The sequence below is a fragment of the Callithrix jacchus genome, chromosome 13, assembly GCF_049354715.1.
Source record: "Callithrix jacchus isolate 240 chromosome 13, calJac240_pri, whole genome shotgun sequence".
NCBI lineage: Eukaryota > Metazoa > Chordata > Mammalia > Primates > Cebidae > Callithrix > Callithrix jacchus.
In genome coordinates, this window is record NC_133514.1 from 13,536,221 (window position 1) to 13,550,604 (window position 14,384).

The 14,384-nt window shown below is 39.1% G+C and overlaps 1 protein-coding gene across 3 annotated transcripts in view; it reads right to left on the minus strand.

The window, feature by feature from the left end:
- Positions 1-14,384, minus strand: part of ELP3 (elongator acetyltransferase complex subunit 3) — a 97,136-nt gene that overhangs the window by 15,950 nt on the left and 66,802 nt on the right. For all 3 annotated transcript variants that reach the window (XM_078347176.1, XM_017963662.4, XM_078347175.1), the window contains one exon: positions 13,275-13,356. In XM_078347176.1, coding sequence (XP_078203302.1) covers positions 13,275-13,356 — 82 coding nt within the window. The remainder of the gene's footprint in view (positions 1-13,274; positions 13,357-14,384) is intronic.

Here is a 14,384-nt window from a genome sequence, read left to right on the forward strand (position 1 = left end):
TTAAAAAAATAGAAATCTGGCACAGAGATGTATAATAGTTAAAAAATTCACTAGAGGTGTTCAATGGCAGTTATCAAGAGGCAGTAAACAGAATTAGTGAACTTTAAGAAAATGCAATTTAATTTATCTAGTCTGAGGAGCAGAAAGAATAAATAATGTAGGAAAATAAAAGACCTGTGGGATACCATCAAGCATACCAATATAAGCATTGCTGGAGTCTCAGAGGGAGAGGAGAGACAAAGAGTAGAAAAAAACATCTAAAGAAATGGCTGAATACTCCCCAAATTTGATGAAAGACATGAATCAATATAGTCAAGAAGCTCAGCAAATTCCCAGCGGGGCAGATTCAAAGAGACACATGATGATCACAATATGAATCAAACTGTTGAAAACCTGAGAGAATCTTAAAAGCAGTAAAAGGGAAATGAATTATCACATACAAGGAATCCTCAATGAGACTAACAATTGATATTAGAAACTATGGAGGTCAGAAGGCAATGGGGTGGCACATTTAAAATGCTGAAAGAAAAAAAAAAACTGCCAACCAAGAATTCTATATCCAACAAAACTATCCTTTAAGGATAAAAGAGAAATTAGGACATTCCCAGATTAAGAGAAGCTAAGTAAGCCTATTACTACTAGACCTGCCCTACAAGAAATGTTAAAGGAAGTCATTCAACCTGAAATGAAAGAATAGGCAGTAACTTGGAACTATATGAAAAAATAACACAGATAATTACACAGGTAAACAGAAAAGCCACTATTATTGCACTTTTGGTTTGTAACTCTTCTGTTCTTCCTCTATTATTTAAAAGGCAAATTCATTAAACAATAATTTTAAGTCTAAGTTAATGGATATACAGGGATGAAGATGTAATCTGTGACAATAACAATATGAAGGGGGAGGGTCAGAGATATGTAAAATAAATGTTCAATTATCCAGAAGATTTATATAATTATAAACACATAAATGCACCTAACAGCAGAGCCCCAAAATATATGAAGCAAAACTTGACAGGACTTAAGGGAGAAATAAATAGTTCTACATAAAGAGTTGGATACTTCAATATCTACTTTCAACAATACATAGAAAAATTAAGACAAATGATCAATAAGGAAAGAGTGAACTAGAACACTTCAAACCACTTAAATCTAACAGACATATACAGAACATGCTACCACTAACAGAATGTACATTTTCCACAACTGCATACAGAACATTCTCCAGGACAGATCATATGTCAGGTCAAGAAAACATGTCTTTATAAATTTAAAAAGACTGAAATTATATAAAATGCCTTTTCTGATCACAAAGAAATGAAACTAGAATAATAGATGGAAACTGGAAAACTCATAAATATGCAGAAATTAAACAACACATTCTTAACCAATGGGCTAAAGAAGAAATCACAAGGAAAATTACAGAAAAGGCAACATTCCAAAACTTATGGGATGCAGCAAAAACAGTGCTCAGAGGGAAACTTACAGCTGTGAATGCTCACATTAAAAAAGCAGATATATATGCTCACATTTGGGATTTAGAAAGTAGATATATCTGAAATCAATAACCTGCTCTACACTTTAAGGAACTGGGGGGTTGGTGGGGGCGGGGGAAGAAGAGCAAACAACACCCAAAGCTAGCAGAAGGAAGGAAATAGTAGATTAGAGTGAAGATAGAGAGTAGAAAAAAAAAATCAAAACCAAAAGTTCATCCTTTGAAAAGATCAAGAAAACTAGCAATGTTTACTTTATATTGGGTTAAAAGAAGAGAAGCCTCAAATCACACACACACACACACACACACACACACACAGAAAAGAGGGGGCATAACTACTGTACAGAAATAAAAAGGATTCTATAAGAGAATACCAACTGTACACCAACATGTTGGATAACCTAGATGAAAGAAATTTCGAGAAACATATAAAAATTGACTCAAAAAGAAACAAAGTCTACATAAATCTATAATAAGAAACTGAATCAGTAATAAAAAAGGTCCCAAAAAGAACAAGCCCAGGCAGATGGTTTTAATGGTAAATTATACCAAACAAAGAAGAGTTAATACCAATCCTTCTCAAATACTTGCAAAAAACTGAAGAGGAAGCACACCTCATAATTCATTTTATAAAGCCAGCATTACCCTGTTACTGAAGCCAGATAAAGACACTACAAAGAAAACTACAGACCATCATCCCTTAAGAATATAGATGCCAAACTCCTCAACAAAGTATTAGCAAACTGAATTCAGCAGCATATTAAAAGGATTACACACCACAACCAAGTGTTATTTACTCTTGGAATGCAAGGAGAGTTCAACACATAAAAATCAATGTAATAGACCACAACATAATTAAAGGGTAAAAAAAATCATACAATCAGCTCAAATGCAAAAAAGCATTTGATGAAACCCATTCATGATAAAAACACCCATTAAATTAGCATAGAAGGGAACTTCCTTAACACTGTTAAGGCCATACGTGAAAAACTCACAGATAATATCATGCTCAATAGTGAAAAACAGAAACTTGTCCTCCTAAGATCAGATGCCATATAAGGTTGCCCATTTTCACCACAGTACTAAAAGTTCTGGCCAGGTGAATTAGGCAAGAATGAAAAATAAAAGGCACCCAAATTGGATAGGAATAACTAACACTATCTCTATTTAAGATGACATGATCTTATATGTAGAAAATGCTAAAGAATCCATACATACCCAAAATTATTGGAACTAATAAATTTAGCAAAATTGCATGATACAAAATCAATATAGAAGAAAAATCAGTTTTACTTCTATATGCTAATGAACAATCCAAAAACAAAATTTTAAAAAATCTCATTTACAATAGCAACAAAAGAATAATATATCTTGGAATAAATTTAAGCAAGGAGGTGCAAGACTGGCACACTACTAAAAGAAATTTCTTTCTGGCACACTGCTAAAAGAAATTAAAGAAGACTAAATAAATTGAAGGATATCCTGTGTTCATGGACTGGAAGACTTAACATTGTTAAGATGATGATAGTACCCAATGGTGATTTTTGCTGAAATAAAAAGAGCCATGTGAAAAATCATATGGAATTTCACAAAACCCAGGATTGCCAGAAACAATCTCGAAAAAGAAGCACAAAGTTGGAGACACATACTTCCTGACTACTACAAAGCTACAGTAATTAAAACAGTATGGTACTGATGTAAAGATAGATATATAGGCCAACAAAATAGAACAAAGAGCCCAGAAATAAACTTTCACTTCTCTTTTCAACTGATTTCTGACAAGGATACCAAGAGCATGCAATGGGGAAAGAAAAGTCTCTCTCACAAGTGGTGCTAGAAAAACTGGATATCCACATGCAAAAGAATTAGACTCTTACGTCATATACAAAAATGAACTCAAAATAGATCAAAGATCTAAATTTAAGAGTTATAACTTTATATAAAGCCCTTGGAAGAAAACAGAGAAAAATCTTCATGTCTTTGGCCTTGGCAATGGTTTCTTAAATATAACACTAAAAGCACAAATAACAACAGTACAACAGATAAACTGAACTTCATTAAAATCACAAACTTCTGTGCATCAAAGGAAAGTATTCAGAAAGTGAAAAGGCAACCCACGGTGTGGAAGAAAACATTGCAAATCACCTATTGTAGTCTAATATCCAGCGAATACAAAGAACTCCTATAACTCAACAACAAAGAGACGATCCAGTTAAAAAATGGGCGACAGACCTGAATAGACATCTAAAGAAGATAAAAATGACAAAGACGTTCAACATCATTAATCATTATGGAAATATAAGTCAACTCCACTCCCACAGAATACCGTTTGATACCACTAGGATGGCTATTAAAAAGAAAAATCTTAAGTGTTGGCAAAGATGTAGAGAAATTGAAATCCTTGTGCACTGTGGGTGGGAATGAAAAATGGTACAGTTACTGTGGAAAAGAGTTTGGTGGTTCCTCAAAAAGTTAGACGTAAGAGTTAGAGTTTGACTCAGCAATTACACTTCTGGGTATATATGCAAAAGAAATGAAAGCAGAACTCAAACAGGTACTTGTACACCCTGCAATACTATTGACAACAGCCTAAAGGCAGAAACAACCGAAATGTCTGTGGGACTGATGGAAGATAAGCCAAATGTAGTATATACATGTAATGTAATATTATTACACCGTTAACAAGGAAGCAAATTCTGAGACATGCTACAGCTCGGATGAGCACTGAAGACATTATGGTAAGTGAAACAATCCAGACACAAAAGAATAGATATTGTACAATTCCACTTCACAGAGACAGAAAGTAGATTAGAGCACTGTGGAGCACTGCGGAGGGAGCTAGGAGTTACTGCTTAACGGGTTCACAGTTTGTTTACGGTGTTAAAAATTCTAGAAATAATGATGGTCATTATTTGTAAATGTAAATGTAAATAATGCCATGGATTTATATACTTAAAAATGGTTAAAATGGCAAATTCTATGTTACAACTTATCAACTCCCCAAATGAAAAAAAAAAAAAAAATTTTTACAGTGCATAAAATTTCTCCAAGTGTTTGTGTGGGAGAATAAGTAGCTAAGGTTAGGAAGCTTCCAGAGGGAAACCATGTAGTCTCAGCCCAAAGACAGGCTTCTACGTTCCATCACCTAGAAGAAAAATAAATGGCTGGCACATGCACCTAAAGCATCAGGTATAAAACAGGCTTGCAAGGGGAAACAGAGAGCGTGTCTTTGTGGAAGAGAGATGGCACCCAAAGGGTCAGGTGCAGGCTGAGTTTTGTTGGGCCTGCCAAGCTCTGCCTAGGAAAGTGTGAGGTGTGACTGTGTTGCCATGACTGACCTTATGAAAATCTGATATTAGGGTTGGGTCAAAAACTCTTGAATTTAGATCTGCCCAAACGGTCTATCTTTGGAGAAGGCATTAGAGGTACTGGATGCTCACTAATCACAAAGCAATGGAGATGTTTTCTACCACTGCAGTTGACAGCATCCAAAGATGGCTGCCTTCTCCCTTACAGAGATGGAATTTACTTCCTCTCCCTTTAAAGAAATCTAGCCTGACCCAGCAACTCCAACCAAAAGAACTGGGCAGAAGATACATTGTGGTAGGCAGCCTCTAAAAATGACCTCCAGAGTTCACTGCCTAGGGTATTCACAGCCTTGTGTCATCCCTTACCCCTGAGGGTGAGGTGGACTCATTAACACTCTTCTGAGATTAGGTTATAAAAATACTATGGTTGCCCTCTTGAATGGGTACTCTCTCTCTGACCACTCCCACTGAGAGGGCAAGCTGTCACATGATATGACAAGCAGCCACGTAAAGGGACCCACGAGGCATGGTGAGGAACCACAGCCCCAAGACCAACAACTTGTGACCAATGCCTGTAAAAGCTGCACAGTGAACATGGAAGGGGATCCTTCAACTCCAATGGACTCTTGAGATGATCAGAGCCCTCAGCCCCGGCCGACACCTTGACTACAGCCTGGTGAGAGATGCTGAGCCAGAGGCACCCAGTTCAGTCACTCTCAGATTCCTGCTATAGAAACCATGAGACAATACATGCTTATTATCTCAGCCACTAAGTTTTGGGGTAATTTATTATACAATGACAGATAACTAACATAGACATTCTAGGACTTCTAAGACCAGGCCTTTGATCCTTCCCCTTAGAACCCAGCCATCATGTTATTAAGAAGCCCAAGCCACGTGGAGCAGACACATGCACAAGAACCAAGCTGCTCATGTTGATAGCCCCAATCAGAACAGAAATTCCAGACACGCCATTCCAGCTGAATGACCGCCATTTCAGCCACCCCAGCTGAGGCCCTTGACATCATGGAACAGAGAGGAACTATCCCTTCTATGGCCTGCTGAACTTCTCACCCACAGAATCATTAAGCATATAAAATGGTTGTGGTTTAAGCACTAAAATTTGGGTGGCATGTTACATAATAATAAATAACCAGAACAACCACTAATTATTAGGATTTGCAGTGAGGCAACAGATCATACGTCGTAGAGATCTGGGGCATGGGGACTGCTCTACCGAACCCCAGCAATTCATTCATTCATGGTGGCCAAGCGGACAGTGACCTGCTTAGGGCGTAGAGGATGGGGTGCATAAAGAAATTATCCCATGGTCACAATCTATCTCCAATTCTAAGTCCAGCAGGCACTGTCTTAGAAATGGGAGCTGTTGCTCAGAGATAACAGCTTAAGCCAGGCCAACGGAAGAATAAGAAATTCCCTGCATGTGTTCTGTTGGAATCAGAAATCTCTAAACTAAAAGGCTTTACAAAACTAGTATCTTGGTTGCTACTAAGGAAGGCAGGACCAATATTTTCCAGCATTATTCAGTAATACCTGTTCAGCAAAGGAGAAGTTGCCAAATCCCTGCCTCTAACAGATCGAAAATAGAAAAGCTTTATCAAACTGAATGAATTAAGGCAATGTCAAATATTTAGAGACAAGAACAGTACTATTCATATTAAAGCGACATTGATAAAGAGTCAATGTTGCAACAAACTATGAAAACAGACTTTCTGATAGACAGCTGGTGGTGACCAGCGTAGGGTATGTTGCTTTTGGAGAGAGCTTCCTTCCTCAGACAAAAAGCCTGTCAAGTGTTGTGAAGTGTCTAATTTTAAATAAAGGTAGTCATTCAGCTCAAAGCTCCCAGACCTTTCAGGAATGTTACCAGAAATCACATGATATAATCCTATTCCTCCTAAGCAAAAGCGTAAGACCATCATTCCCTATATCCATAAACTAAGAGGAACAAGAATGGGGAAAAAAGTCTATAAATGTGCTGTGTGTCTACATTAGCAAGGCTGGACTTCAAGATCTCAATGTGCACACTCTGAAACGTAAGAGGCCGGACTACATGGACCTGGGATTAGCAACAGCATTTGCCAGATGCTCTTGTTCAAATGCCAATCAGCCACTCCAAATCAGTATCACTAGCTTCTGCCTGGGAAACTTCACAAAAAATTCAGTTGCCTCAGGCTGGGCGTGGTGGCTCATGCCTGTAATCCCAGCACTTTCGGAGGCCGAGGCAGGTGGATCATGAGGTCAAGGGATCGAGACCATCCTGGTTAACATGGTGAAACCCCGTCTCTACTAAATATACAAAAAATTAGCTGGGCATGGTGGCGCGTGCCTGTAATCCCAGCTACTCAGGAGGCTGAGGCAGGAGAATTGCCTGAACCCAGGAGGCGGAGGTTGCGGTGAGCCGAGATCGTGCCATTGCACTCCAGCCTGGGTAACAAGAGCGAAACTCCGTCTCCAAAAAAAAAAAAAAAAAAAATTCAGTTGGCTCCAAGATCCAAACAGTAGAAGCTTATTAATGGCCTATTCAATAATATTCAAAACATGCGTACTAATTAACAGTCTGTGATGCCAAGTGAGACATGGTCTAATGCACTTGGATGTGAGGTATACTACATACTGGTACCTGATTCACCTACAGAGTAAATGTCAAGTCATGGAATACAGATTCCTGGGAGGAGCTATGCATTGATGCTGCCACAGTGCAGCTGCAACAGACGCCAATTAGCAAACATTCAGCTAATTCATGATCTAGCAAAGTAGTATTTCATATCATCAATGCTAGTCTGACTAATGATGAGGCTGAAAAATAGCGTTCTTGTAGTAAATATATTGTATCGTCTTTAAAAAGATATTAATAGTGATTTAAAAACTACTACTGGAACACGTACCAAAGAGAAACGTATATGATCACTGTTAGAATACCAAAATGGAACAGAGGAATCTAGAGAACCCAGAAAATGTACATTTAATTAGGGAACATTTAGGGGATAATTTGTCACAAAGATAAATGATGGAAAGGACTAAAGCGCAGAGTACAAAAGGGCAAACGCTCTTTCCCTCCCTTTCTGATAAGTCTCAGATTAACACACATGCAGGTGGCACAAACTGGTCTGCATTTGGCAGGCTTCCTGTATCCATTAGCAAATAGATATGCTACAATGAAGAAATGCTTTTCCAGACATTTTGGTAAGGATTATGAATCCATTATCAGACAAACCTAGTTACAAATGTACCTCTTTTCAACTAGATTACAATGCCAAGGAATAAAACCTTCCCCTGAAACTGAGGGAGAGTGCAGTAGCCTGGGAGACAGGGAGAAGGTACAGTAAGTCAATCTCAGCCACTTGTCATTTAAATGTTTCAACAAAACAAGTGCTGTTTTCTGCCCACATATGATTTTATTAATCGACAGTTCTGGCAAACAAGACCACCGACTGTAGTCCTAGAAAGCCATACTGGATTACATAAGGCACAGGGACATTTATTTTCTGACCAGGGGACACTGTGATGTAGTTTTGGGGTCACATAACTAAGATCATCATGATTAAGGATGATCTTATCTCCACAGTGACTCGTTTACTCACCCTATATTCAAATTCTTCTCTCCTCTCCCCTTCTCTGGCTTTTTAATAAATTTAAACAAAATGGCTATCGGTCTCTGACTTCAGTGATTTCTGTCATCAACCATTTAGACCTTTTCCTCATTTCTCACCATCACTGTGCAATCCATCGGCCTTGTACGATTCTTGGCCAATGGCCATGTTAATTTTCTACTTGAAAGGACACAAATAGAATAGTGCTTATGACGAAGGTAGTCAGAGGAGCTTGGGGAATAGCTGTTCATATCTTGCTGCATAGCAATTAGCTCGGCAAACTGAAACAGTCACACCATTGGTTCTGATACCTAGCCAAAATTGCCAGAAGAAAAAACTCATTCTGTTGGGGGTGTTAAATGGCTTTTTAAACAGTGGCTATCACGGTTGTATTTGCCCTTTCGGAAATGGTACGGGCAGTGTGACATCAGAGATCTCTGTTTCCATGGTGATTATTAGTGATGGCATTTCAGATGTTGTGGTTAGCTTCTCCAGTATAATTCCTTGCACTTTACATCGTGAGAGAGGAGAGAGAAAAACCACTCATCTTAACATTTTCAAAAGAAAGAATGCTGATCATTCAAGTAGATAAACATGGTATTTAAGTAAATACAGTTTGTCAACCTTGAACAGATGTGTGTTGACAGAAGATATATGTGCTAAGCTGGCAAATGATACCACTTGGAATTAATAGGGACTAATTAATTGCTTGATATTTGGCAGCAATTAGCTGTTATTTCCTGCCTACACATTATTTTATAAACTGATGGTTCTTATAACACTGATTTGTCCATTTTTATATGTAGAAAAAGAATATTTTCTTACTGTGAAATAATTAGTCTTGAGTCTAACTAGGAAGAAACTTTTCCTCTGCAGTCAAAGGCAAAATCAACGAGGGGAAGGTGAGAGTTTCCCAGCCCAACACAAAAATTCCTGCAGGGCAGGGCAACACTGCATACAACTCTTCATTTCAAATGTGACCCCTTGATACACGGTGATTTTGATGCCGAAACGAAACATTTCATTTTTTGCTTTCATTTTCACATTCAGAGTTGGCGGTTCACTTTCAAACGCAGTTCAAAGGAAAAAACAGAATAAACTTAAAGGCTTCTCTTTCAAGAGAAATTGCTTCATTTGATTTTGATATACCAGAAAGTTTTCCATTTTCTCATGTAGCCATAAAGGGAGCCGTCTTTTAAAAAAGATAATCTGCTATAAAATACACAGTGTATACTTACAAACAAAATCTAGTGAAGTAACACAGATAAGAAACCAATTTGTTTTTAAATATGGAAGAAAGAATACCCAGAGTCTTTCTGTAGTGACTCAAATCAGATCTACTGTGTGGCTAATAATATTGTCTAGAGGCAGAATCCAACAGGATAAACCCAAGTTATAGAGAAAATCTCCTGGCAAGATGAAGGAAAGTCACAATGAATCAAAACGCAATTAAAAAAATTCTACCTAAATGCATTACTCTTACATAAGAGTAACCAAAATGATAAATGATTCTGTCTTTCCCTTACTCAGGCTTACTAGGTATGCCAGGACAGACTATCTAGGCCACCACTGTGTACAATTTATACAGAAGCCTGAAAGCTGGAACAAGGACGGATTCACAAACTGAGGACAAGGTCAGAAAAAAAGGAGAACACTGAGGTCAAACAGTGTCAACAGTTGTGACCTTAGTTAATACTTATTCACAGACCACAGGATTAACTACCTATGGGAAACTAACACCCAACCTACAATGAGACTGAGACCTATTGACGAAATTAGAGGGTCTCTTAATATGGCACCAGAAAAGGACCCACTTACAGTTTAATCAACAAAACGAAATTGGTCATGTTGAGAACTAAAGAAGATTCCAAGGGGTAGAATTCTAGAGTGAGAACTGGAAAGGATAACCACATCCACTTGTTTTCAATAAGGAAATAAAGGTCTATGGCCAGCAAGTAAAATTATCCTGGATTACAAGAAGAACTACTGGCGGAGCAGGAATGGAGTCTGGGCAACCTGCTAAGGATTAACTTAGAAAAACTATTTACAAAAAAACAAAAACACATGCACACGCATAATTGTACTCACATCAGAAAAACCAAAGTCAAAACGCAAAAACCGGAAAAACATGTTAAAACCATGACATAGTAATAAGCTCTTCATGTCTGCCCTCCTCGAGGTTCTGAATGATAGACTTCTCCGGCATCTGATTCAGAAGCTTACATAGAAGAGTAACAGATTACTAAATTGGAGAAATAAAAAGGCATCATCCAGACAGGTTCTTAGTTCATTTGAAGGGTAACCAGAGCTTAAGTCAAACAAAGTCAAGGCCTACGTAGTTTCCCCTATAGAGAGCAATGATGGGGCTTCGAGGCAGGGTAACAGGAAGTAATGCTTATGGGATCCTCCCTCCTGAACTCACTAAAGTTCCAAGAAGGCACTACAGGGCTGTTCCTACAGAAACTCACTGGTCAAGAGAAACCTCTTGTGTAGAAATGAAGTAGACCTATCGTACCAGCTGACACAGAGAAAGGTTCTTCCCTGTTACTTTGAGCAAGTCTCTTCTTGTTATTTGAGAGACTCTACATGCAGATGATCTGAAATGGAGCTGTTATTTAGATGATGATAAAAAGCTAGGGAGATAGATATGGCAGAAAGAGGACAGATGCTGATTTCACTTAGAAAATGGCAATCACCCCGCTCATAAGAAGCAGAAACTGAGGCTCTTATGAGCAATTGGATATGACCTCAGGCAAGTCAGGGGTCCTCTCTGCATGCAACATTCTAAAAAGACACAGATATCATGAAGGCAGATAGAATAATGTAGAGCGTGATAGAATGTGCACGCTCTTCAGTTTTAACGTTGATTAGGTTCCCACAGACACCACAAAGTCACATGACTATTATCAGACTAAGTGCAGCACTGCCAGGATCAGAGTGTTGTCATTATCTCCGTGACTGAAAAGAATACATTTGGAAGAGAATACTCAAGCCTTGCTTGTGTACAAAGCATGGTGTGAAGACAGCATAGGTATCACGTGGGAGGTGGCAAGAAAAGTAGGCTCTCAGGCCCTACCCAGGCCCACTGGGTCAGAGTCTGCATGTTCACAACATCTCCAGGTGATGCGGAGGCAGGTACTTTACTAGAACATGGACAGTGCTCCGGCAAAAGGGACCCGGGAAATTGCAGGTGTTCTCAACTCTGCACAGATGTATGTGCAGAAGGGGTTCCAAGTCAGTCTGGCCCTTGCCTGGTACTCCGGGTCAACCACAGGTTAAACAGTGGAGAGGTAAACTTCTTTATTACAGGTAAGAGTACCAATCAGGTGACCCTTGTTTAGTTTCCTCTTCTTTGAAAGATAACAGAAAAAAAAAAATAAAAATAAAGCTAGATGTTAAAAAAATAAAAAAAGCTTTAGGTCGCTCCCTGGAGAATGCCAAAAACCTCAACCACACTAAATGATCATAAGTGAGCCTGACTCATTACATTTTCATAATTATAATCATTAAAACCTGAACATGGGTATTGATTTATTGATTGGCAACAACTTACTGATTTTTTTTTTTTTTTTTTTTAATCTCCTTTCAACTTTCATTTTCAGAAGAGAGGATTTTCTCAGAAGGCATATTTTAGCTTTAGGAATGTACTAGCCTTATGGGAGGCCAAACATGCTGGATGGAAAATAACCTCCCCTTTGAGTCTGGCTTTGACCCTGTTAGCTTCTCACTGGGAACAGCCGTGTCTGTAAGGATACAGTATGAAACAGCAGAAGTGAAGGTGGGCCTATGTCATTTCTTGCTCCACCCACACAGGCTGCACCGAGTTTTCCTTTTCATGCCCACTTCCCCAGTGACCTGCTGTCCTAGATAAGAAATGGGGAAGCTCCTGATGGGGTTCAGAACACACTGCCCCAAAACATGGTGCCTTGGCATACTGAGTATCTTAAGGTGAAGGAATCAGAAAATGGCAGATGCAGGAAGGACCCTCTGACCTTCCCCTTCCTTCTCTCCTGAAGGTCATGAGATGCTCATGAGAGAGATGTGCTCACACCACCTGGAGCAAACGAACACCTTCATTTCTGAAGGCGGAGGGGCACGTTGAGGAATCTGAATGAACAGGCCTTGCTAAACGTCCCTGTTTATTACCCTTGGCTCTTACTCCTGTGTTCTGTCATATTTTTCCATGCTTTGCGCTTGTGTAACACTCAGGTTTAGCCATTTCTCTAGGTCTTTACTTCTTTATAAAGGCTTCCCTTTTTCATAAAATGTATATGAAATAAGCGTGTATGCTTTTCCCATGATAATCTGTCTTTGTCAGTTTATTTTCGGATCCAGACAGGGACCCTAAGAGGGCTGCGGAAAACTTTTTCCCTACTATACTCCCAAACGGGAAAGATGTTCTCCATGGTCAAAGTCACCGAGAACGAAACTGAAAGAGCAAGGGTATGGCCTTTAAACAGCTTGTACTGGCAACTAAGCTTCTACTTTAATTTCTGAACAATAGTGATAATCTCCACAATAGTGGAAAACATCCATGATTTCCTCCTGTCTATCATCAAATTCCATTTCTTCCGATAGAGTAACTGGGCACAGCACAAGAGAGGAGGTGACCATGTGACAGAGAGTGCAGAAAAGGGGACATGGGTCACAGGTCCTGACTCTTAGAGTGTCTGGAAAGTTCTATTCCACTAAACTGCTTTTGTGAATTTTGTTTGGGCACAAGTCCTTCACCAGTCAGCACAGCCCAATTTTGAACATAATAACCATCAACAGGGGCAAGAGGATAGCAATATAGTTTCACTGTGGTGCCAAGTTCAAAATGGGAAGGAATCATGCACTTCACCCTCCCCAAGTTACCTGATATCACAGCGATTTTCCCAGATCCATGTTCTTCTCTAGCTATTCTTTCTGCTTCCTCCATCAGCAGCATGCCAAATCCCTGCATACAGCAACAAAGGGGAGTGGGAATTAAAAAGGGAGGAAGTTCATTAAGAGGGGTCCATAAAACAAGAAGGCTATACTTGAGTAGTTGCTAAAATCTGTGAAAATAAGAGTGATAGAAGCCCAATTATGGGAGAAAGGAAAAAGAAACCAATCAAACCAAAGGTACACTGTAGCAGACAATTTAAAAAGGTGGAACTTTCAAACAAGAGCTACCAAAAGGTATTTTGTGGATGATGTAATCTACACACAGGAAGACAGTAATTCCCTTGAACAAGAGCTACCAAAAGGAATTTTGTGGATGATGTAATCTACATACAGGAAGACAGTAATTCCCTCCTTACACACAGGAAGATGGTAATTCCCTCTTATCTTTTTAGATAAATTAGGCAATCTCCAAATGATAGAAGTCTCAGGCAATACATCTTTTATTTATTAGTAACCTCTCTACTTTTTTTTTTCTTTGATATGTAATCTCCCTCTGTTGCCCAGGCTGGAGTGCAGTGGCTCAGCGCATTGGGTGAGATCACTCTGGCTCAATCTCAGCTCAATACAACCTCCACCTCCTGGGTTCAAGTGATTCTCCTGCCTCAGCCCTCCAAGTCCCAAGCTGGGACTACAGGCACATGCCACCGCGCCCAGCTAATTTTTTTATTTTTAGTAGAGATGGGGTTTATTTCACCATGTTGGACAGGCTGGACTCAAACTCCTGACCTCAGGTGATCCACTTGCCTCGGCCTCCCAAAATGCTGGGATTACAGGTGTGAGCCACCACTCCCGGCCACTGCTCTATTCTCTAAACAAGTTGAGAAACCAGGCAAAATTATTAAATCATCCATTTTAGAGCTTATATCATAACCACCATTAGGTTTTAACTCATTTTCTGGAAATTTTACAAAGTTAATTATTAAGGTAGGTTGTCTAGGATTAGAATAGGGTTCTTATGTATAACATGCCTTAACCTTAGCAAGTGTTTGAATATTTCGTAAGTGCTTTCCCATCACCATCTAGCTGGACTCCACAATG